Raw genomic sequence first — 23784 nt, 5'->3', positions numbered from 1 at the left:
CGGATGCAAAAATTATCAACAACATACTTAGAAATTGAATCCAACAGTACATTAAAAGAATCATTTACCAGGATGAAGTCGGATTTATTCCTGGGGTGCAAGGATGGATCAATATTAACAATCAATCAAAGTTATACACCATATCAATAATAGGATAAGACCCAAATGATCCTTTCAATAAATGCAGGGAAGCATTTGATAAACTACACTATCTTTTCTTGATAAAAACCATCAAGCAAGTAAAGATAGATGGAAAATTCTTCAACAACATGAAGGCCATATACAAAACACGCACTGTTAACATCATCCTCAATGGGGAAACACTGAGTGCTCTCCACATATGGTCAGGAACATGACAGGGATATCCACTGTCACTACTTTTGTTCAACGTAGTACTAGAAGGCTTAGCCTCTGCAATCAAACAATGAAAAGAAATAAAACGCATAGACATTTGAAAGGAATAAGTCAAACTTTCACTCTTTGCAGACTACATGATACTCTATGTGGAAAATCCAAAAGGTTCCACCAAAAGACTTCTAGGACGGAGACAAAACTCAGAAAATTTGTAGGAATCAAAGACAACATCAAGTTATTGGCACTATATACATACACCAAAAATGAAGCAGAAAAGAGAGGCTTTAAGGAATCAGTCCCATTTACAACTGCACCAAAAATCATAACATACCTAGGAATAAACCTAACCAAAGATGTTAGAGATCTGTATGCTAAAAACTATAGAAAGCATATGAAGCAAATTACACAAGACACAAAGGAAGAGCATTCCATGGTCATGGATTTGGAACCAAATATTGTTAAAATATCAATACTACCCAAAGCAATCTACACATTCAATGTGATCCTTACCAAAATAACACCAACATTCTTCACAAAAAAGAACAAAGAATTTTAACATTTGTATAAAACCAGAAAACACCGAATAGGCAGAGTAATGTTGAAAGAGAAATCCAAAGCTGGAGGCATCACAATTCTAGAGTTCAAGTTGTAATATGAAGCTGTAATCATTGAGAAAGCATGGTACTGGCGCAAAAATAGACACATACATGAATGGGACAGAATAGAGAACCAGATTTGCTGAACAGTCTGTTCAGCAAATGGTGCTGGGAAAACTGGATAGTAACATGAGGAAGACTGAATCTGGAACACTTTCCTACAGCAAACACAAAAATATATTCAAAATGGATGAAAAACCTAAATGTAAGACCAAAAAGCATCAACATCTATAAGAGAAAACAGGCAGAAACCTCTTTGACCTCGATCTCGGCAACTTCTTAATATACATGCCTCTAGAGGCAAGGAAAACAAAAGCAAAAAAATGAACTATTGGGACCTCATCCAGATAAAAAGCTTCTGCACACTGAAGGAAACAATCAACAACACTAAGTGGCAACTGACAGAGGAGTGAAGATATTTGAAAATGACATACGTGGTAAGAGTTAGTATCCAAAATCTATAAGAACTTAACAAACACAGAAGAACAAATATCCAGTGAATGGTCAAAAGACATGAGCAGACACTTTTCCAAAGAAAACATCTGGATGGCTAAGAGACACATGAAAGATGCTCAACATCACTCATCATTGGGGAAAAACAATTCAAAATCATGATAAGATACCACCTCACACCTGTCAGAATGGCTAAAATGAACAATTCAGGAAACAACAGATTTGGCAAGGATGTGGAGACAGAGGAACCTTCCTATACTCTTGGTGGGAATGCAAAGTGGTGTGAACACACTGGAGAAGAGTTTAAAAAGTTAAAATAGAATTACCTTATGTCCCACCAATTTCTCTACAAAGTATTTACACAAAGGACACAGAAATTCCGATTCAAATAGCTAAACAGGTGATGGAGATTATGTAGGTCACTAGTTGTGATGCGCACTGGGTGTTAATGTATGTGATGAATCACTAAATTTTATTCCCAAAACTAAAACTACACTACATGTTAACTAACAAAGATGTAAATAAATAAAATCTTCAGACATTAAAAAACAGGGGAAAAAAAGGAAGGGGACAAATTTTGTTACAAATGGTCATAACCAATGGGATCTAGGGCAGTGAGTCTAACTACTTGCATTTACCCATTTTATCCCTAACTGGTAGTGGACATTAATTAACAAACATACTCATGATTCCCAATGTTGGTGCCACATTGGTGCCAAATGTTGGTGCGTTGGAATTCAAACCCCAGCTGCCCTTCCCAGCTCCTCTGTGACCACATCTCATGGGCAGTCTGTCTAGACAGCTGGCATCTATGTATTGCCTGTGTGTAGACGTCCTTTCTCCTGGACCAGGCTCATTCACCCAGGTCTGCTGGGTACTCAGAAAGCACAGACTAGTGTCAGCTGGCATTCCTTGTACTTCCCATTCCTCACTAGGGAACAAGTTCAGCCTTGAGGATGCATGTTTACCATGTGCTGTTCCACTGGTCTACACCACCTGACACCACCCATGTATTCCAGTACTTGCTTCTGAAGGGAATTTCCAAACAAATGACAATTTCACTAGTGATTTACACCAAAAAATAATTGGATCCAAGCGAGGGCACAATATTGGATTTTAGCTGCATGTTAAGGGGAACTTTGCTTTCATTCTTAGAAGACAGAGAAGAGGTTTACACCAGAGACAAGGTCACAAGGATGGATCCTCCCAGAACCAGCAGTGGACCATCGCCTTACTGAGAGAGGGTACATTTCACATAAAATAGAAGCTGTGAATGTATAACATCTGGAGGGAGTGACCTCAGAGGGTGGAGGGGCCACAGGGTGGCCAGAACATCTCTTTACCCTCAGGTGAGGGACCTCCGGAATCATGTCACTTGTCCACAATACAGTAAGCTTAGGGTGGCTATGGTTCTGTTCTTACATCCCAGAGCCCAGTTTGTACGGCTGCCCCCGACCTCCACTGGCTAGTGTCCAACATCCTCCAATCAAGGCTGCAGAAAACAGGACGCATGTCAGCCCCAGAGGTCCTCTCTCAATGGCAATGACTCCTTTATGTGTCTTTCCTTGTTGTTATCTGTCTTTTTTCATGTTTCTTTCCTTACCGTTTCTCTTCACCTCAGAGCATTTTGGGGATTCCATGCATATCCCCCTGGGTTCAGTTAGACACTCAGACCCAGAGGGAGACATGGATTTCATGCAAGAAAGTGTCTGTGCCTGGTGATGAGGAGTTTCATCCCACAATTCTCAAGGTATTCCCTCCCACAGATGTGCTGTCTTCAGGACCCACTCATCTTCGGTTCCGAGACAGACATTTGGTGACTGCCCATCTGTGTCCTGCACTCCATTCCCAGACTCATGCACATGGCAGTAATATCAATGTATCAAAATTAATCTCATGTGACAAGTCCCTTTGGCCACATAAGTTATTCTACACAGGTTCAAGAATGACATAGATGACCACAGTCCACACTGATGTCAGGGAAAGTTCACCTCCATCCCACATGACACTCACATTACCACACCCCCAAATCCTCCAACATGTCAAACCATTAAATGTTAAGTCAAGCCCAAAACGTACCTAAATTTCACTACCTCTAAAACCCAAATCTAACCATGTAGCTTGGGTAGGGTGAGACTGTGGTACCTTCCATCCTGGGGTGAAACTCTCTCCATCAGCCGACCTGCATTTATAGAAAACCATTCATGTTCTACTGAATGCTTCTGCATAGTAACCATAACATAACAGGTACTGACATTCCTATGCCAGAAGAAATACAGTGTAATTGAGAAGTGCATCACCAACAAGAAACAATTTGATTATCAATCTGGGGACACCCGTTAGGTTCAAAGACAGAATGCTCTGAATCTCAGACTCCAACTTGTCTCTGGGATTGACACTTCTTTTTTTCTTAAAGGTGGTACATGTCTGAAGCTGAGCACATTTATCCCAGTTTCATGAAAGTAGAATTTCTGAGCCCAAAAATCTTCTTTTGTTCTCTCGATTATCAAATGAAAAGTTCTTCTGACTCTTGCCAGCTGATAAGGATAATTATTCAAGATTGTTGCTCACCAATGATTAAAGGAAATATAACTGTATATTTATAGGCAAGAAGCAGAGTGAAGGGTTCAAAGATGGAAAATATGTAGGAGAAGACATCCTGTGAACAGAAGGGTCTGCAGTGCTCATGATGGAAGGGTCTCACCCTTGCATGTTGCATAAATGGGGAGGGGAATAAAGGAGTCACTGTATCTCTGCAGGGGTCTGTGAAACAACAGGAGCACGGGGACCACCGGGGGCAATCACAACCACCAGGGGGAACTCAGAGACCAGGGAGCTCATGATCCAGGACAAGAGATTGGTTGACGACTGGTCCCCTCTCAATGGCTTTCAGATCCAGGCTCTGCACACTTATTCTGACATGAACACAGCAAAGAGTTTGTAAAAGCTGTGGAATCACACAAGGGTCCTCCCTGTTTAAATAAACCATGATAATGGGAATACACAAATTTTCCCAGGGTCAGACACTGGGATAAATACATCTTTGATCATTCTCATATTAACAAGAGTTTAGAAGAATAATGATCTCCATTTCATAGATGAAGAAATATTTTTAATTAACATCATCCTTCCTGATCTCAGGTGTTTTGCCTTCAACATATTTTAATAAAATTCAACCATTTTAACATTACTGAGGCTTTCTTTTTTTAATGTTTATTTATTTTTAAGAGAGAGAGAGACAGACTACGAGTAGGCAAGGGGAAGAGAGAGAGAGGAGACACAGTATCAGAATATGAAGCAGTCTCCAGGCTCTCAGCTGTCAGCACAGAGCACGACACAAGGCTCAGACTCATAAACTGTGAGACCATGACCTGAGTCAAAATCGGACACTTAACCAACTGAGCCACCCAGGGGCTCCATATGGAGGGTTTCCATTGATGTCCACATAGAGTTCATGGGTAAATGACCCCTTGTGTTTGTAGAAAACCCCTGGCATCTCCATCAGCTCTGTGAGTCTCTGTCGAGGCTTCTCACTCTCTCCAATTTGTGACACAATAGACCTGGCTTCCATCCATCACTCTCCTGGGACTTCTAGAAGTTCAGGAACCTGCAAACCTCACTGGGATGTCCAGCCTTGTCCTGCATCGGTTCAGGAGGCAGGTGGGCCCCCTGATGGGGAGCACAGGTTCAGATACTGGGACTACTCTCACCTCATACGTGATCTTGGACACTCACACACTCTGTCTCTGCTGCAGTGTACCTGTCAACCTGTACAATGGTGGTATACTGATTCTTACGTCAAGTGTTTGGGTGCATATGTGAAAATAAGGACTATCATGGGTACTTATAATCACTGCAGCAAAATCACAAATTAATAAATCACAATGTTCTGAAAGATATTGTGACACCAAACACTGACCCATCCCTGACACCTGCCAAGGGTCACTGGCTTCTTGAGGATTCTATTGGAAATTTTACTATATTGTCAAAGGACATCTGTATGCTGATTAAACCCTCCATCCCTGAAACTGTAGCTGGGAGAAGAGCCCCAGCCCCTAAGTGTTCACATTCAGTGATCAGAACAGAACACAGACATCTCACCATGGATTTTGGGCTCACTTTGGTTTTCCTTGGTTCTATTTTAAACAGTAATTCATGATGAACAAGAAACACTGACTATGTTAGTGGATATGAGTGAAAGAAACAGTGGATGTGTGACATTTTCCTGACTTCTATCTGTAGATGTCTTGTGTGACGTACAGCTGATGGAGTCTGGGGGAGACCTGAGAAGCCTGGCAGGGGAGGGGGTCCCTGAGACACTCCTGTGCAGTCTCTGGATTCACCTTCAGTAGCTAATTGATGAGGTGGGTCTGCCAGACTCCAGGGAAGGGGCTGAAAGGGGGCCTACATATCTGTATGGTATAAGATAAGGACCAAATGTCCTTATTTTACTCACTGGAATTCAAAACCATTTGTGAAAGAGGCCATTTTTTCCCTAATTTTAATTCTATGAAATCTCATGGAGGATTTGCTGACTGCATGCAGACACATTTCACTCTGGTCTCTCTAATCTGCTCCACTGGTCTGTGTGTCTGACTCTGTGCCAGCAGCACACTGTTATAGACAATGTACCTCTGCAATATACTTAGAAAGGAGGATGTGTGCTGTCTCCAGGTTTGTTCTTCTTTCTCAGGATTGTTTTTTCACTTCTGTGTGCTTTGTGGTACCATATAAATAAGAATTTCCCAGATACATTCATTGGCATTTTTATTAACTCAACTAATATTAGAAATTATTAGAACGGATAAAAGGAATAAAAAGTGTAATAATACAAAAAATTAACAAATTGAAATGGATATCTGGAAAGCTAAATGCAATTGAAAAAGCATCTCTACTAGGAAAATAGGTAAAACTCAAACAGATACAATCAGAATTAAGGAGGGGACATAACTGATACCAAAGAAGTGAAAAACAATAACAGAAAATGCCTAGATAATTATAGACCCATTATTAGATAACAAAGGGCAACTAGGCAATTTCCAGAGACAAACAATCCACAAGACTGTACATGAAGAAATAGAAAATTAACAGAATGAAAACAAATAAAATTCAATCTATAATCTAATCATACACCGCCCCAAAAGAAAAAAGTCAGCTTAGTAATACAGGGCTTTATCTATGAATTATATCAAAATATTAAAGAGACTTAATGACAATACCTCTCAGACTCTTACCAAAAACTGAAAAGAAAGGAATATGCCCCAATTCATCTACAAGACGAACCTTACTATGCTGCAAAATCGAAAGACACCATAAGAAGAGGAACTAAAGGCCAATATCTCAGATGGACATACATGCAAAACTCCTAGCATAGTGAATGCAAGAGTACAATGAAAGGGTCATATGTGACAATGCAGTCACATCTATTGATCACCTATATCATCATCTATTGATACATATAAAACTAGACAAAATTCAACAAATTGTCATTAGTAAAAAATCTCAGCAACTGAGGGAAAGAAAGAAATAACCTCCACAAAATCGTGGCCATAGACGAAAAGCCCACACCTTACAGCATATTTAACAGTGAAAAACTGAAGCTTTTCCTGTCATGTTAGGAGCTGGGCAAGGATGCTCATTCCCTACATAGGTATTCCACATGGTAACACGAAGACCAGTAAAATATGGCACCCAATGTATGTCATCTTGTCACATTGCTTATTTAGAGGAAAGTCATTTGAGTAACAGCTAGTCTAAGGAAACTGTGACCCTCCTTTGTCCCCCTGAGAGCAGGAAATAAATCTCTCCTGGGAAACTTCTTCCCCTCTACCAGAATGGAAGAACCATCCTTAGCACCAGAAATGGGAACGTAGCACCAAGAAGGCTGTGCAAACAAGCCTGGTTAGTTCCTCACTAATTGACTTGCCCAAACCCAAATCTCTGTCTTGTTAACTCTTCGCAAATCCATTGTTTTTATTCTAAAACGCACAAGTGCTTTCTTCATTCTCTGGGTGTCATATTATTAGGAAGCTTGTCCACATGCAAAATGAAATTTATTCTCTTCTGTAGATCTGTCTTATGTCAATTGAATCCTTAGACCAGACAAAGAACACAGAAGCAAAGAAGGAAAAAGCTTTCTGCTCCTACAAGTTGCAGATGTACCCATAAAAATTAGGTAAGAAAATGAAATAAAGACATGTAAATCAGTAAGAAGAAAATTATTTGTTTGAGAATCACACGAACTTGCAAATAGTGAAACCTTAGAAACTCCACAAAAAAAGTATTAGAACTAATAAACTCACGAAAAGTTCAGGGTACAAATCAACATACAAAAATATGTTGTATTTCCATACACCAAAAACATAGTATATGAAAAAACTAACAAAAACACACAATTGAAAATGGCACAAAATGGAGCACCTGTGTGGCTCAATCCGTTAAGTGCCTACTGTTGATTTTGGCTCAGGTCATGATCTCATGATTCCTGAGTTTAATTCTAAGGCAGGGTCTGCAATGATTGTGCAGAGCCTGCTTGGGATTCTCTGTCCCCTTCTCTCTCTCTGATCTCTCTCTCCTTCTCTCTGTCACACGAAAATAAACACATATTAAAATTATATGGCACAAAATAAAGTATTTAGGATTAAATTTCACTAAAAAGTAAAATAGCATACCAAACATGACCTGCTGGGAGAAAGACATGTAAAATGGCAAACACAGATGAAAACATAACTGTGTTCACAGATTAGAATTATTTACACTGTCACAGTCCCTTCTGCAAGAAGTGATCTAGAAGTGCCTCTCAAACACTGGTTTTAAATTTGAAACAAATCTAAGTCTGTAGCCTGACATATTGTCAGAGGATATGCAAATAGGGCCCTCCCTGTCCTGATTAAACCAGTCCAGCTCCAACCCTGCAGCTGGGTAGGAGCCCCAGCCCCAGGAGTCCCAGGTGTTCCCATTCTGTGATCAGCACAGAACATAGACACCTCACCATGGAGTTTGTGCTGGGCTGGGTTCTCCTGGTTGCTCTTTTAAAAGGTAATTCATGGTGAACGAGAGACACTGAGTATGTGAGTGGACATGACTGAGAAAGAGTGGATGTGTGACAGATTCCTGACCAAGATGTCTTGTGTCTACAGGTGTCCAGTGTGACGTGCAGCTGGTGGAGTCTGGGGGAGACCTGGTGAAGCCTGGGGGGTCCCTGAGACTCACATGTGTGGCCTCTGGATTCACCTTCAGTATCTATTGGATGCACTGGGTTCGCCAGGCTCCAGGGAAGGGGCTGCAGTGGGTCGCAAATATTTATACTGATGGAAGTAGCACAAACTATGCAGACTCCGTGAAGGGCCGATTAACCATCTCCAGAGACAACTCCAAGAACACGCTGTATCTGCAGATGAACAACCTGAGGACCGAGGACACGGCCACATATTACTGTGCAAGAGACACGGTGAGAGGACTTCACTGGGCGCCCACACACAAACTTCCCTGCAGGAGGGGATCCCCACCTCCAGGGGGCGCACACTATGCACAATTCTGGTTTGTGTTCCAGGAGCAGGTGCAGATGGAGGTTACAGGCAGGTTTCCTGTCAGGGTCTGGGGCTTCGGTGGAGAAGGAGGGCAGAGTCCCATAGGGAGAATTGTGGTCTGAGAATCCCCTGGGAGACATGGGGAGAGACAGTTCCCTTCTCGGGGTGCCTTTTGTAAAGGGTGCATTTCCTCTCATGGGGCAGGAGAGCTGACAGTCACCATTGCACTGCCATGGTCATTAGCATAGGAGCCTCTGCTGAGAGCAGCTAACTGAATGCTGCCTTCATGTTCTTCCTCACCATGAACTCCAAGCCCCCAGTGTTCATGCAACTGCCCTCCTGGGATAAGCAGCTCCAGCCACAGCACAGTGAGACACTCTCACACAGGATCAGTGGGGTCCCAGTCATATTGAGTTCATATACTTTGGAGTTTTCAAACCTAGCTAGAGCTCCTGAGATAAAACATAAGAGCCCTGTGCCACCAGTGGGCCAATGGTTTGGACACAGACAGGGTGAAGGCAGGGTTCTGATGGAAGCCTGGGACCAACAGGTACAGATTGTTCTCTCTGTGGGAGGGCTTCCTGAACAGGGGAGGCTGGGAACTCCAACTCAAGGGACGAGACAGGGAGCTGATGCCAATATTTCCTCCCACCAATCAGCATGGACAGAATTCAGTGAGCAGCACAGAACCTCCCAGTAGAAGCTGAGCCACTGACACCAAGCTATACCCCCCCCTTGCCTTCCTCAGGTGCTTCCTTACTAGAGAAAGAGGGCCTGGAAACCAGATCAGCACTGCACCCCTCCCTCAAAAGACGACATATACCCCCAAAGGCACCATGTCTACTGACCATATAGTGAGGCATAGCTTCACCTCTAGGGGAAATAGGAATTAGCCTCTTTTACAGGCAGAACAAACTCACCTTGTTAAAACTCACAACACTGTGGACAATGTCTAAACACTCATCACTGTAGACAAGGAGAAACTCTGCAGAGGACTTAGCTGAGGGACAGAGCAGCCAATACACGACAGCACAGTGCACACAGAATATGCAACAAATGCTTCCTAAAGTGTCAAGCCCTCAACAGCAATTGAACACTTCTCAATAAAGACACTACTCTAGAAGCAGAAAACAAAACAGGATTTTCTAAAACACTTAAGAAAGCAGAGCCATAGACATACACCATGATGGAGGAATTCATCCCAAAAGAAAAAACGATAAAAGGTCATTGCCAGGGATATTATTAAAGCACATATAACTGATATGCCTCAAACAGAATTTCTAAAAACTCTCACAAGGAAATAGAATTTTTAAAAACTATCATAAGGATACTTTCTGTGCTCGAGGAAAGCATAGGAGACATGAAGGAAACCCTTACTGCAGATAGAAATGACCTAAAACCCAGTCATGCTGAAATTTTAATAGCTATAACCAAGATGTGAAACTGATTGTATATAATGACCTTAAGTCTTAAAGCAGATGAATGAGCAAGTGACATAGAAGATAAAATTATGGGGGAAATGAAGCAGAAAGGAAGAGGAAATTTAAAATATTGCATCACAAACATATACTTAGGGATCTCAGCAATTCCATAATGTGTAATAAAATTCTTTTCAAAGGAGTCCCAGAAGAAGGAGAGGGAGAAAACAAGGGAAGAAGAGTTATCTGAGTGAATTACCATGGGAAATTCCCAAAATGGGGAAGGAAACAGACATACACATCTAGGAGGTACAGAGAATGCCATTATTTTTAAAAAACAGGCCAACACTGAGACATATCAGAGAGAAATTGGCAAAATACACAGAAAAAGGAAAACCCTATAAGCACCAAGACAAAAGAGGTCACTAACTAAACAGGGAAGATAAAAGGAAAGATTATGGCAGATGTATCCACAGAAACCTTCAGGCAAGAAGGGAGTAACATGATATCCACAACATGCTCAGTTGAAAATTATGCAGCCAAGAATACTTTTTCCAGAAAGGGTCATTCGGATACAAGAATAGATAGAATTTCCCAGAAAAGCAAAAACGAAAGGAGTTCATGGCCTCTAAACAAGCGCCCTGCAAGAATTATTAAAGGGGACACTTTGAGTGGAAAAGGAAGACTAAAAGAAACAAAGACTAGAAATAAGCAGAGAAAATCTCCAGAAACAGGGACTTTAGAGATAACACAATGGCAAAAGTTTATATCTATCAATAATCACTGTGAATGTAAAAGGGAAAAATGGTCCAATCAAAAGACATAGGATATAAGAATGGATTAAAAAAATACAAGACCTTCTGTACACTACCTACAATAGACTCATTTTCAACCTAAAGCAACTTTAGATGGAAAGTGAGGGGAGGGAGAACAATTTATCAGGCTAATGGACATCAAAAGAAAGGTGTAGTACCAGACTCATATCACACTAACTAGATTTTAAACCAAAGTCTGTTACAAGAGATGAGGAAGTCAGTACATCATCATGAAGGGGTCTATCCAACAAGAAGATATAAAGCTTTAAATATTTATACACCAAAAGTGGAAGCACTGATATATACATAAATCAATTAATAAGAAACATCAAAAAACTTATTGATAATAATACAAGAATAATAATAGAGAACTTCAACACTCCACTTGCAGCAATGGACACACCACCTAAGCCAAAATTAATAAGGAAACAATGGCTTAGAAAGGCACACCAGACCAAATGGACTTAACAGATATATTCAGAACATTCCACCCTAAAGCAACAGAATACTCATTCTTTTTGACTGCACATGCAACATTCTCCACAACAGATCACATAGTATGTATAAATCAGCTCACTACAAGTTCAAAAAGACTGAGATCATACATGCACATTTTCATACCGAACACTATGAAACGTGAAGTCAATCACAAGAAAAACTTTGGCAACACCACTAATACATAAGGTTATAGAACATTGTGGTAAAGAATGAATGAGATTTTCAGGAAGTTAAAGAAGCAATAAAAAATACATAGATGCAAATTAAAATGAAAACATGCCAGTGCCCCATCTGGATGCAGCAAAAGTGGTTGGAAGAGGGAAATATATAGCAATACAGGCCAAACTCAAGAAAGAAGAAAAATCTCAAACACACAACCACTTCACAACTAAAGAAGCTAGAAAATGAACAGCAAATGAACCCTAAAGCCAGCAGAAGGTAAATAAAAAACATTAGAGCACACAAATGATAAAGAAACAAACAAAACATTAGACAGATCATTGAAAATATAAGTTGGTTTTTGGAATCACAAATAAAAATGATAAACCCAAGGCCAGAATTATGAAAAACAAAAGAGAAAGGACTAAGTCAATATAACCACAAATTTAAGACGAGAGATCACAACTAATAGCACAGAAATACAATCAGAAGAAAATATTTTGGAAATTTATATTCCAACAAACTGGTCAACCTGGAAGAACTGGATAAATTCCTACAGTAATGGAAACTACAGTAACTGAAATAGGAAGAAATAGAAAACCTGAACTGACTGATAATGAACAAAGCAATTGATCCATAATCAAAACTCTACTGAAACACAAAAGACCAGGGCCTGATGGCTTCACAGGTGAATTCTACCTGATATTTAAAGAAAAGTGTAAATAATCTATTTAAGTAGCATAGAATATTCTAGTCTTCCCAAACTGTTCCAAATAATAGAAATGGAAAGAAAACTTCCAAACTCATTCTATAAGAACAGTATGACCATGGTTCCAAATCAAACAAAACCCCACTAAAAAGGAGACTTAAAAGCCACTAGCCCTAATGAGCATGGATGCAACAATTATCAAGAAAATAATTGCAACTTGAATCCAAAAATACGTTGAAACTATCATTTACCACGATCAGGTGGGATTCATTCCTTGGTTGTGAGGGTGGTTCAATATTCACAAATGACTCAATGTCATACAACACATCGATGAGATAAAGGATAAAAACTATATGATCCTCTCAATAGATGTAAAAAAAAAAGCATTTGACAAAGTACAGCAATCTTTCTTAATAAAAACCCTCAACAAGGCATAGAGGAAACATACCTTAACATCATAAAGACCATATATGAAAACCCCACAGGTACTATCCACAGTAGGGAAAAAACCTTTTCCTCTACTGTCAGAAACACAAGAGGGATGCCCACTCCCATCATTCTACTTAACATAGCACTGGAAGTCTTATCCTCACAAACAGACAACAAAAAGCAATAAAGGCATTCAAATTGGCAAGAAAGAAGTCAAACGTTCACTCTTCACAATGACATGACACTCTATATAGAAAACCCAAGAATCCACCAAAATATTGCAAGCACTGATACACAAATTCAGCAAAGTAACAAGATACAAAATCAACATGCAAAAATCTATTGCATTTGTATATAGTAATAATGTAGAAACAGAAAGACAAATCCAAAAAAATTCCATCCCCTTTACAATTGCACCAAAAATAATAGGATAACTAAAGGGTTAAAAGATCTACACTCTGAAAAATACAAACGCGATGAAAGAACTGAGGATGACACAAAGAAATGGAAACACAGTCAACGTTCAGGATTGAAGGTGCAAGTATTGTTGACATGTCTATGCTACACAAAGAAACAGGAGACTTTATGATTGCCGACTTCATGCTATATTACAAACAGTAGTCATCAAGACAGTATGCTACAAGCACAAAAGAGACACACAGATCAATTGAACAGACTAGTAAGCCCAGATATGGACTCACACATGTATGGTCACCTCATCTTGGATGAAGTAGGAAAGACTATGTAATGGAAAAAAAAAAAAAAAGACAGTCTTCTCAATGAAGGGTGTTGGGAAAACTGGACCAGAACATGTGGAAGAATGAAACCGAGCCACTTTCTTACACCATACACAAAAATAAATTCAAAATGGGGGAAAGACCTAAATGTGAGACAGGAGACCATCAAATTCCTAGAGGAGAACTCAGGCAGCAACTTCTTTGACATTGGACATCACAACTTCTTACTGGACGTGTCTCAGAAGGCAAAGGAAACAATAGCAAACATTAACAACTGGGGCCTCATCAAAATAAAAAGCTTCTGCACAACTAAAGAAACAATCAACTACACTAAAAGGCAACCTACAGAATTGAAAAAGGTATTTGCAAATGATATATCTCATAAAGCCTTACTATCCAAAATCTATAGAGAACATGTCAAACTCAACACCCAAAATACAAAAAATCCAGTGAAGAAATGGGCAGCAGACATGACTAGACGCTTTTCCAAACAAAGCATCCAGATGGCTAATGAAAAATACTCATCATCACTCAACATCAGGGAAATACAAATCAAAACTGTAATGAGATAGGACCTCACAACTCTCAGAATGGCTAAAATTAACAACTCAGGAAACAACAGATATTGATGAGGATGAGGAGAAAAGGGAACCCTTTTATACTCTTGTTGGGAATGCAAAGAGGTGTGGCCATTCCAGAAAACAGTTTAAATACTTAAAACTGAAACTACCTTGTACTCCAGTAATTGCTCTACCAGGTATTCACCCAAAGGATACAAAAATTCTGACTTGAGGAGGTCCATGCACCCCAATGTTTATAGCAGCATTAACAATGAGAGCCAAAGTGAGGAGAGAGACCAAAAGTCCAATGAGTGATGAATGTGTTATATGTATAGATTAGAATATTATTCAGTCATAAAAAAGAATGAAATCTTGCCATGTGCAAAGATGTTGATGCAGTTAGAGGATATCATGCTAAGTGACATAAGGCAGTCAAAGAAAGACAAGCATGATATTATTTCTTTATATGGGGAATTTAAGAAACACAGCAGATGAACATAGGGGAAAGGGAAAAAAGAGCAAGAAAAAATATAAAAGACTCTAAGGTTAGAGAACGAATTGAGGGTTGCTGGAGGACAGGGGTGTAGGGGATGTGTTAATGGATGATGGGGATTAAGTAGGCCATGTGTTCTGATGCGTACTGGATGTGAATGTAGGTGATGAAACAGTGAATTCTACTACTGAAATTAATATCACACAGTATGTAATCTAATAAAAATTTAAACACAAACTTAAAAAGTTAGAAAAGTAGAAAAAAAGGAAGGGAGAAACATTGTCACAAATTGTCGTGAACATGGAATCTAAGGTAGTGAGTCTAACTTCTTGCATTTACTCATTTTATCCCTAACTGCTAGTGGACATTAATTAACATACTCATGACTTTTACAGTGGTTCCAGGTGGGCTGGAATTCAAACCACGGCTGCCCTTCCCAACTCCACTGTGCCGACACCCCATGGGCAGCTTGTCCAGACACCTGCACAAGAACCCAGGTTGAACCACAGCAGGGACCCTCATCTACAGAACTGGAAAGTGTGGAGAGATGACCATTCCTGCCAGGCTCCTGGTTTCCTCCCACCACTTTGCTGGCTCCGCTCCCTTATATTCCTTTCCCTTCTCTTTGAAAAGAAGCATGTTCCCTGTCTCTGGTGCATGAAAGTGAGGGGCTATGTGTGCTATAAATATTCAATATGACAGATCACTTACATGGGGACAAATAAAAACCCATATGGTGCAGCCTGACTCATGGGCTCCTATCACCCAAACTGGCAGAGTACAAATAAACCTAAATATGCACTTAGTGAAACACTGTACAGCACGTTACAAAAGCATTAGGAGATGAGAAGCCTGGAATAATTCCAAAAATGCTGTATGAGCTCCCCTTGGAAGGAAGAATAAATATTATACTCCCAAACATGCAAAACAAAAAATAATTTCAGGAAATGATAAAACAGTTTGAGTGTGTTCTATTCATGAAGTGTCTGACAATGACAATGCATAGAATGAATTGTCAGCGTTTCACATAGAATTGTGAAGGAAAACTCTTGAGTCACGAACTTCGTTGTGAACACAGAGCTCAATGGGTCCTGACACATAGAGAAATCCCCAAACCTGGAAAGGTTAACGTTTTTTTAGACCCCGGAGCACATCGATCAAATCTGATGAACAATCTGGCCAAAAAGACACACACAGCATCTCTTGTGAAACTTGAATTCAGTTTCAGCATGAGAACAGAATTTCCATATATTATGAAAAAACCATGCCATGAAAATGAGTTACTACACACTATAAACTTAAAAACAAAAAACAGAGACCAGAGACCAGTTAGTGAACAAGTCAGCATTGAGAGAAACCAGAAAAAAAAAAGATTTTAGTTATATTGTAAATCAAGAAATTAGTCGGGTGCCTGCGTGGCTCAGTCAGTTAAGCATCTGACTTCAGCTCAGTTCACGATATCACGGTTCATGGGTTTTGGCCCGGGGTCAGTTTCTATGCTTACAGCTTGGAGCCTAGAGCCTGCTTCAGATTGTGTCTCCCTCTCTCTGCCTCTCGCCCACTTGCACTCTCTTTCTCTCTCTAAGAATAAAAATTTAAAAAAAATTCTCAGTCACAAGCAATCAATCATTATGAAAACCAAAATTATACCTAAGAACCAAAGGCCCATAAAAAGAAATAGTATAAATGGGCTTTGTGAAAATCAAATAACTTTTTCTGAACACGTGACAATCAATAGCAGTAAGACAAGTTACAGAGGAAGAGACAATATTCACAAATTGCATAACCACCAAGGGACTTGCATCCTGAATATGCTAAGAACCCTCAACAGTCAATAGGAAGAAAGGAAACAACCCTCTATAAAACAAGCACAGCCTTGTGTAGTAAACATCCCATCCTAGAGGTTGTAGACACATTAGGTAAAGACAGGAAAAGACTCTTCACACCATACCTGTCAAGGAAATTCAAATCAAGAATGCAATAGATGCCCTATGCACTCATCCTGAGGGCTCAGGTATGGAGGGAACACTGGCAACACCATCCAGGTGAGCATCCAGGACTCGTGGGGCCTCAAACACTTCAGGTAGGAAAGAAAAACGAACACCAGCTCTGGAAAACCATTGGCTGTTGCTTATGAAATTATACATGGATGACTTAACATGTAACCTGGAAATACCACTCCTGAGCGACTGCTCCAGAGTGAAATCCCATGCTCAGAAAATAAATGGTGTGTGAATATTTATAGCATCTTAGTGTTAGAAGATAGGAATGAGGCAAAAGTCTTTCTAAATAAAAAGGAATAAACCAGGTATGAAACTTCCATCAATGGGATGCTTTGCCACAGAAATGTGACGCTATTGATCCAGAATTGAAACTAGGAGAACCTCAAAGACATGATATGAGGAAAGGGAAGTCGTCTCAAAGACTACAGAGGTGGTGTGGCCTGGGACAGTCACACAGCCAGCCCAGGGTGACAGTGTTTGGCTGGGTTTCTTTATCTCTTTCTGCCCAACACTCACATGATAAGTTCCTCTGCCTCATGTTGAATGCTGTCCTGCGCTCAACAATGCTCTCATGTTTCAACTCTCCACAGACTAAACCCTTCAACCTCAGTCTCCTCTGAATGGAGAGTTGTTCAGGCCATAATCTCACATGTGTCCTGACAGGAGCTGTTCGCTCCACTGTCCCTGGCTCTACCTGTCTCCTGCAGGTGAGGAGGAGTAGATTAGGAATCCTCCACTGAAACCATCTGTCTCCTGCACCTGACTCTCCCACAACATGAGGCCCAGAACTTCCTCACCCCCATCTGTAAATGAAGTCAGTTGTACCAGAACAGATATGCACCTTGGTTTAGTGGATTGCTCCAGCTCCCCCCTGCCCTGGGCAAAACTCTGCAGCTGCAGGTGGGGACAAATAAGGGCTCAGTTTAGGGGTGAGTGGCAGCTGCACTTCTTTGAGGCTTGCTTGTCCTGGTGGCATGAGACCCCTGCCATACAAGTCAGGTCTGGGGAGACCAGTCTCCCAGCATCCCTAGTGGACTGTGCCCAGGGCAGAGTTTCCATCCTAGGAGTGGGACTGCAAACAATGAGTGAGTCCCACATCTCAGTGGCACCTGCTGGGGCTTGGCCTCAACAGCAAATAGCTTAGGGTCACTGACATCCTGTCCCTCTGGGAAAGAGTCCTCTGAACAGGAGCTGGTCACCAGGAACCCTGGTATTGGTTGCAACAGTCTGGAGGGGAGGTTGCAGCCAGGCCCAGTGGCACATGCCTATAGTCCCAGCTCCTTGCACTGGAGTTTCCATTTGCTGAGCTGGGGTGGGGAAGGAAAGGCACACACCTTAGCTCAAAATTCTAGCTTTTCCGTCTGTCAGTATATTTTCTGCAATAAATGTTTCTTCATGGGCTATATGCCAACAAGGCCATTTGCAGACACTGTAAATACATCATTTGAGATTTTATTCGTATTCCACATAGTAAACATTCAATGTAGTATTACTTTCAGGTGTAAAATATAGTGATTCAACATTTCCATACAACACCCAGTGCTCATTTTGAGTGCGGCCCTGCAACCCCATCACCGTACTTCCCCAAACCTCCTCCCACCTTCCCTCTGGTAACCACAAGTTTGTTTTGTATAGGTAAGAATCTGTTTTGTTGGGTTTATATGTTCCATGGGTTAAGCCTAAGACTCTTGATTTGGGTTCATGTCTTGATTTCATGGATCCTGAGATCAAGCCCCATTTTGGTTTCTGCACTGACAGCAAAGAGACTGCTTGGCATTCTCCTTCCCACTTCCTCTGCTCCTCCCCCATTCTATCTCAACATAAATTTAAAAACATTGAAAAAAGTTTATTTCTTGGTGTAGCTCTTCTCTCTTCTTTTTCCCCTTTCCCCTTTGAAGTTTCTTAAATTCTACATATGAATGAAATCATATATTTGTCTTTCTCCAACTTGTTTCAGTTAGCATAATACTCTCTAACTCCATCCATATCATTACAAATAACAAATGTCATTCCTTTCAGGGCTGAGAAACATTCCAGTGTATGAGTATGAGTGTGTGTGTGTGTGTGTGTGTGTGTGTGTGTGTGTGTGTAGATATACCACATATACTTTATCCATTTATGAGTCAATGCTTACTTGGACTGTTTCCATAGCTGGGCTCTTTTTGATAGGGCTGCTATAAACATACAGTTGCAATCCCCTTTAAATTAGTATTTTTGTATCCTTTGGGTATATACCTAGCAGTTCAATTGATCAGTCATAAGGTAGTTATATTTTTAGCATTTTGAGGAATGCCCATGCTGTTTTCCAGACAAGCTGCACCAGTTTCCATTCCCACAAGCAGTGCAAAAGTGTTCCTCTTTCTCTGTATCCTCACAAACACCTGTTGTTCCTTGTGTAGTTGAGTTTAGTCATTCTGACAGGAGTGAGTTGATATTTCGTTGTAGTTTTGATTTATATTTCCCTGATGATGAGTGATGTTGAGCATCTTTTCATTGGCCATCTGTATGTTGCATTTTGGAAAGTCTATTCACGCCTTGGGCTCATTTTTTTAATAGGATTATTCAGTTTTGGAGCTGAATTTTATACTACATACAGAAAACCTGAAAAACTCCACCAAAGGAAAAAAAAAACACTAGAACTGATAAATAAACCATTAAAGCTGCAGCATACAAAATCAACATACAGAAATTTGTGCATTTCAATACAACAATAATGAAGCAGGAGAAAGAGAAATCAAGGAATTTATCCCATTTACAATTACACCAAAAACCATAAGATACGTAGAAATAACCCTCACTAAAGATTTACAAGAGCTTTACTCTGAAAAGCTTGGGACATTTATGGAAGAAACTGAAGAAGACACAAAGAAATGGAAAAATATTCCATGCACATGGATTAAAACAAAAAACATTGTTAAAATCTTGATACTACCCAAAGCAATCTAGACATTCAATGCAAATACTTCAATTCAAATATTCCTGTCAAATAATACAAGCATTCCTCACAGAGTTAAAACAAATAATTCTAAAATTATCATGGAACCACAAAAGACCTTGAACACCCAAAGCGATCCTAAAACGAAAAGAAATAGAGGCATCACAATTCTGGATTTCAAGCTATATTACAATGCTGTAGTCATCAAGACAGTATGCTCCTGGCACAAAAAGAGACACACAGATTAATGGAACAGAGCAGAAAACCCATAAATGGTCAACTAATCTTCAAGAAAACAGGAAACAGTATCAAATGCAAAAATGACAGTCCCTTCAACAAATGGTGTTGGGAAAACTGGACAGCAACAGGAAACTCTAATGGAACTGGACCACTTTCTTACAATATACACAAAAATAAATTCAAAATTGGATGAAAGTCCTAAATGTGAGACAGGAAACCATCAAAATCCTAGAGGAAAACACAGGCACCAAACTCTTTGAGCACGGTCAAACAACTTCTTCCTGGACATGTCCCAGATGCAAGGGAAACAAAAGCAAAAATGAACTATTGGGACCTCAAGATAAACAGCTTCTGTACAGCAAAGACACAATCAACAAAACTAAAAGGCAACTGACAAAATAGGAGAAGATATTTGCAAATGGCATATCAGATAAAGGCTTAGTATCCAAAATCTATAAAGAACTTCTCAAACTCGACACTGAAAAAAACAAATAATCTGGTGAAGAAATGGTCGGAAAACACGAATAGACATTTTTCAAAGAAGACTTCCAGATGGCGAAAAGACACGTGTAATGAGGCTCATTGTCACTCCTCGTCAGGGAACATAAATCAAAACCACAATGAGATAACACCTCACACCTGTCAGGATGGCTAAAATTAACATGGTCGGAATGCAAACTGGTGCAGCCATTCTGGAAAATAGTGTGGACATTCCTGAAAAAATTAAAAATAGAACTATCCTGTGATCGAGCAATTGTTTTACTAGGTATTTATCCAAAGTATACCAAAATGCTGATTCGGAGGAGCACATGGACCCCAATGTTTATAGCAGCCCTATAAACAATAAGCAAATTGTGGGAGAGCCCAAATATCCATCAGGAGATGAACGCATAAAGAAGAGGTGGTAAATATATACAATGGAATATTACTCAGCCATCAAAAGAACAAAATCTTGTCATTTACAACAATGTGGGTGGAACAACAACATATTAACCTAAGTGAAATAAGTCAGTAAGAAAAAGTCAAATATATGATTTCATTCATATGTGAAATAAAGGAAACACAACACAGGGGAAGGAAAAATAAGAGAAAAACAGAGGGAAGAAACAGAAAAAGAGTCTTAAATACAGAGAACAAACAGGGGAAGTGGGGAAGTTGGGCTAAAAGGGAGATAGGCACTAAGGAGGGCACTTGTTGAGATGAGAACTGGGTGTTATATGTACGTGATGAATCACTAAATTCTACACCTGAAATCAATACTACACTGTAGGTTAACACACATAATTTAAATTAAAAATATTACAAGAAAATTAAATACATACATATATGAACTCTTGGGAATACCTCAAAATAGCAAGCTTCTGCACAGTGAAGGAAACAATAAACAAAAATAAAGGCAACCTATGGAATGGAAGACGATATTTATAAATGGCATATCCCCAGGGTTAGGATCCAAAGTATGTACATTTCTTTTTAAATTATTTTCACTTATCAGTACAGAGTGTGTGTCCATGCATACTTTGTGTGAGAAGCAAAACTAGTGTATTGTGGTAAGATCTCACTGAAACTGAGATCCACCCTCTTCACTAAATTTTAACCATACAGTACAATATTGTTAACTACATATGTAATGTTGTGGAGAAGACCTCTAGAACTTAGTCGTCTTCCAAAGCAGAAAATCACACCCCTTGATATCTAACCCTCATTGCGCCTCGCTGCCAGCCCCTGAAAACTGCCACTCCACTCTGTGTTATTGTTACCAAAACCCAAATTCAGCTACCTGTTGCTGGAAAGGTCAACCTTCAAAGTTTTAGTTTTGGTAGGAAAGGAATTTGAGCTTTATGCACAAGGCCAGCCACTGGTGAGAATGCAGACTCCTGTCCAAAAGCCAACTCTGAGGTTTCTACCTGACGCAGGGGGTTTTAAAGGAGTAGAGTATATTTAATCAAACAAGAGAGGTGCATGGTTGATAACGTCTTTTGATCATGTGCAGATTCCACGGTGCAAGCTGCCAAAGTTACCTCAACTCCCTGGCATCTCCAGCTGAGGAGGGAACCACACATGCATGGGAGGAGACTGCCAGAGGCCAGGAAAGAACCCCAATAAGGGATTAGAGCGGAAAACCCCTGGGGCTCACACATGATCAGCAGTACTTTCTGTTCTCCCCAGCTGGCATAAAAAAAATACTAAAATACAACCTTGTACTTCACCAATCATGACATAGAATACTGGGAAGTTTCCTCAGTAAACTCAGAGGAAGCTTCAAACCAAAAACCAAAAGGATCAAATGGCTTGAAAACTAATATCTAACCAGAATGAGACATGAAAAACGACAAAGCTATTTTTTTAGTCGCCTATAAAGGTAAAATTGACAATGTCCACCTCCACATCCCAAGGAAGTAGGAAGCATTGGTCTCCATAATGAGGAAAAGCAGGCGTCCATAGAAAGTGACCCAGCAGTACCACAGGACATAGAATTGGTAGAGAAGTTCAGGGTGTTAAAATTTCATATCCCATATTCACTAGCTAGATTGAAGGTGGAATGTGTTGAATAGAGCCATGTCTCTGGGTCCGAGTCCTTACTATGTCCATGTGAGCACGCTTGAACTGGCTCACCTGCTTCTCCCACATCCACCCCAGCTGAACTGTTGTGCAGGGTCACACAATGCCACACCCTGGGACTGTTACCTAACCCCACAAGTGGATCCCAGGTGCAGGGTGCTGGCCACCTGGTAAAGCCCTCTGTTCTGTCAGATGGCCTAGACCTCACATTGCTGAGGTTCCTCCATTTATCCATTCTCACTGGCAGATGTCCCGGAGCAGGGGCATGAGGGTGGCAGAGGGCCAGGTCACCCTGAGGGCATCCCTCTTGCAGTTTGCACTCTGGGCAGTGCTGGCTCCTGTCCGGGGTTCTCAAGGTCATCCCTCATGGCTCTACATCTCCTTGAGGTGGTAATTACAAAGAAGGAGCTGCACAATGGCAAGGGCATTCAGATGACTGGTTGGCTGTCCTGTAGCCTGTGTTTTGGGGCCAAGAGACCCGTTTTCCACATGTGGCCAAAGAAACCCTTCAGGTCCAGACATCTGCTGCTGATCACTCAGAATGATCAGGGAGACTTGCAGATGGACTACCCCTCCATGCCTCCAGACTGTTACTACCTCAGCTACCTGGAGGAGATTCCTCTTTCCATGGTCTCCATGGACATGTGCTATCAGGGCCTTGAAGGTATCATGAAGTTGGATGACCTTGCCTATGAAATCAGACGCATCAGCGATTCCCAACATTTGAACACATTGTTTCTCAGAGAGTGGCAGACACCAATGCAATGGGATCTACTTATAACCTGGGATATAAGGAAGATAGGGACCCCTGTTCCTCAAGCAAATGCCAGTGCAGTCCTCAGGATCTCTAGTAAGTTGTAGTCATCCCATCACAGAATTTTGCTCTCAGACCGTAAACAATATACAGTGTGTTCAACCACGTGTCAACCACGTGTCAAAATGTGCCCAAATCTTAATAAGACTAGTTACCTTAATTGACTCATTGTTTCATGGGATTCATGTAAGTTACTATATTGGTTTCATGATAATTTATAATGAGAGATATCCAGCTAACATGGGCAAATATGTCTTGCATCAGAGTCCTTTTTTTTTTTTTTTTTGATACTGTGAGTCCAAGGGTTTCGAATTCTAAACCACATTCATCCTTAGTTGCGATTTGAGATGGATCCCATGAAGTTAATTTCAGTCCAGTTGTATGCAGTATATGCCATCCACAAAGCCCTATCATGATGGG

General features: G+C 40.5%; 1 pseudogene and 1 gene segment (V, D, J or C); both read left to right on the top strand.

Annotated features, from left to right (window-relative positions):
- The first annotated feature begins 8379 nt into the window (after positions 1 to 8379).
- On the top strand, positions 8380 to 9114 carry LOC123386275. The segment is given in 2 exon segments: positions 8380 to 8501; positions 8603 to 9114. Coding segments are annotated over 2 exon segments (558 nt in total).
- Positions 9115 to 22815: 13701 nt separating this feature from the next.
- Positions 22816 to 23410, top strand: LOC123386304 (annotated as a pseudogene).
- The last annotated feature ends 374 nt before the right edge of the window (positions 23411 to 23784 follow it).

Source organism: Felis catus, chromosome B3 (genome assembly GCF_018350175.1).
Source record: "Felis catus isolate Fca126 chromosome B3, F.catus_Fca126_mat1.0, whole genome shotgun sequence".
NCBI lineage: Eukaryota > Metazoa > Chordata > Mammalia > Carnivora > Felidae > Felis > Felis catus.
Note: the sequence above shows the minus strand (reverse complement) of the source record. Positions and strands in the feature narration are given on the sequence as shown.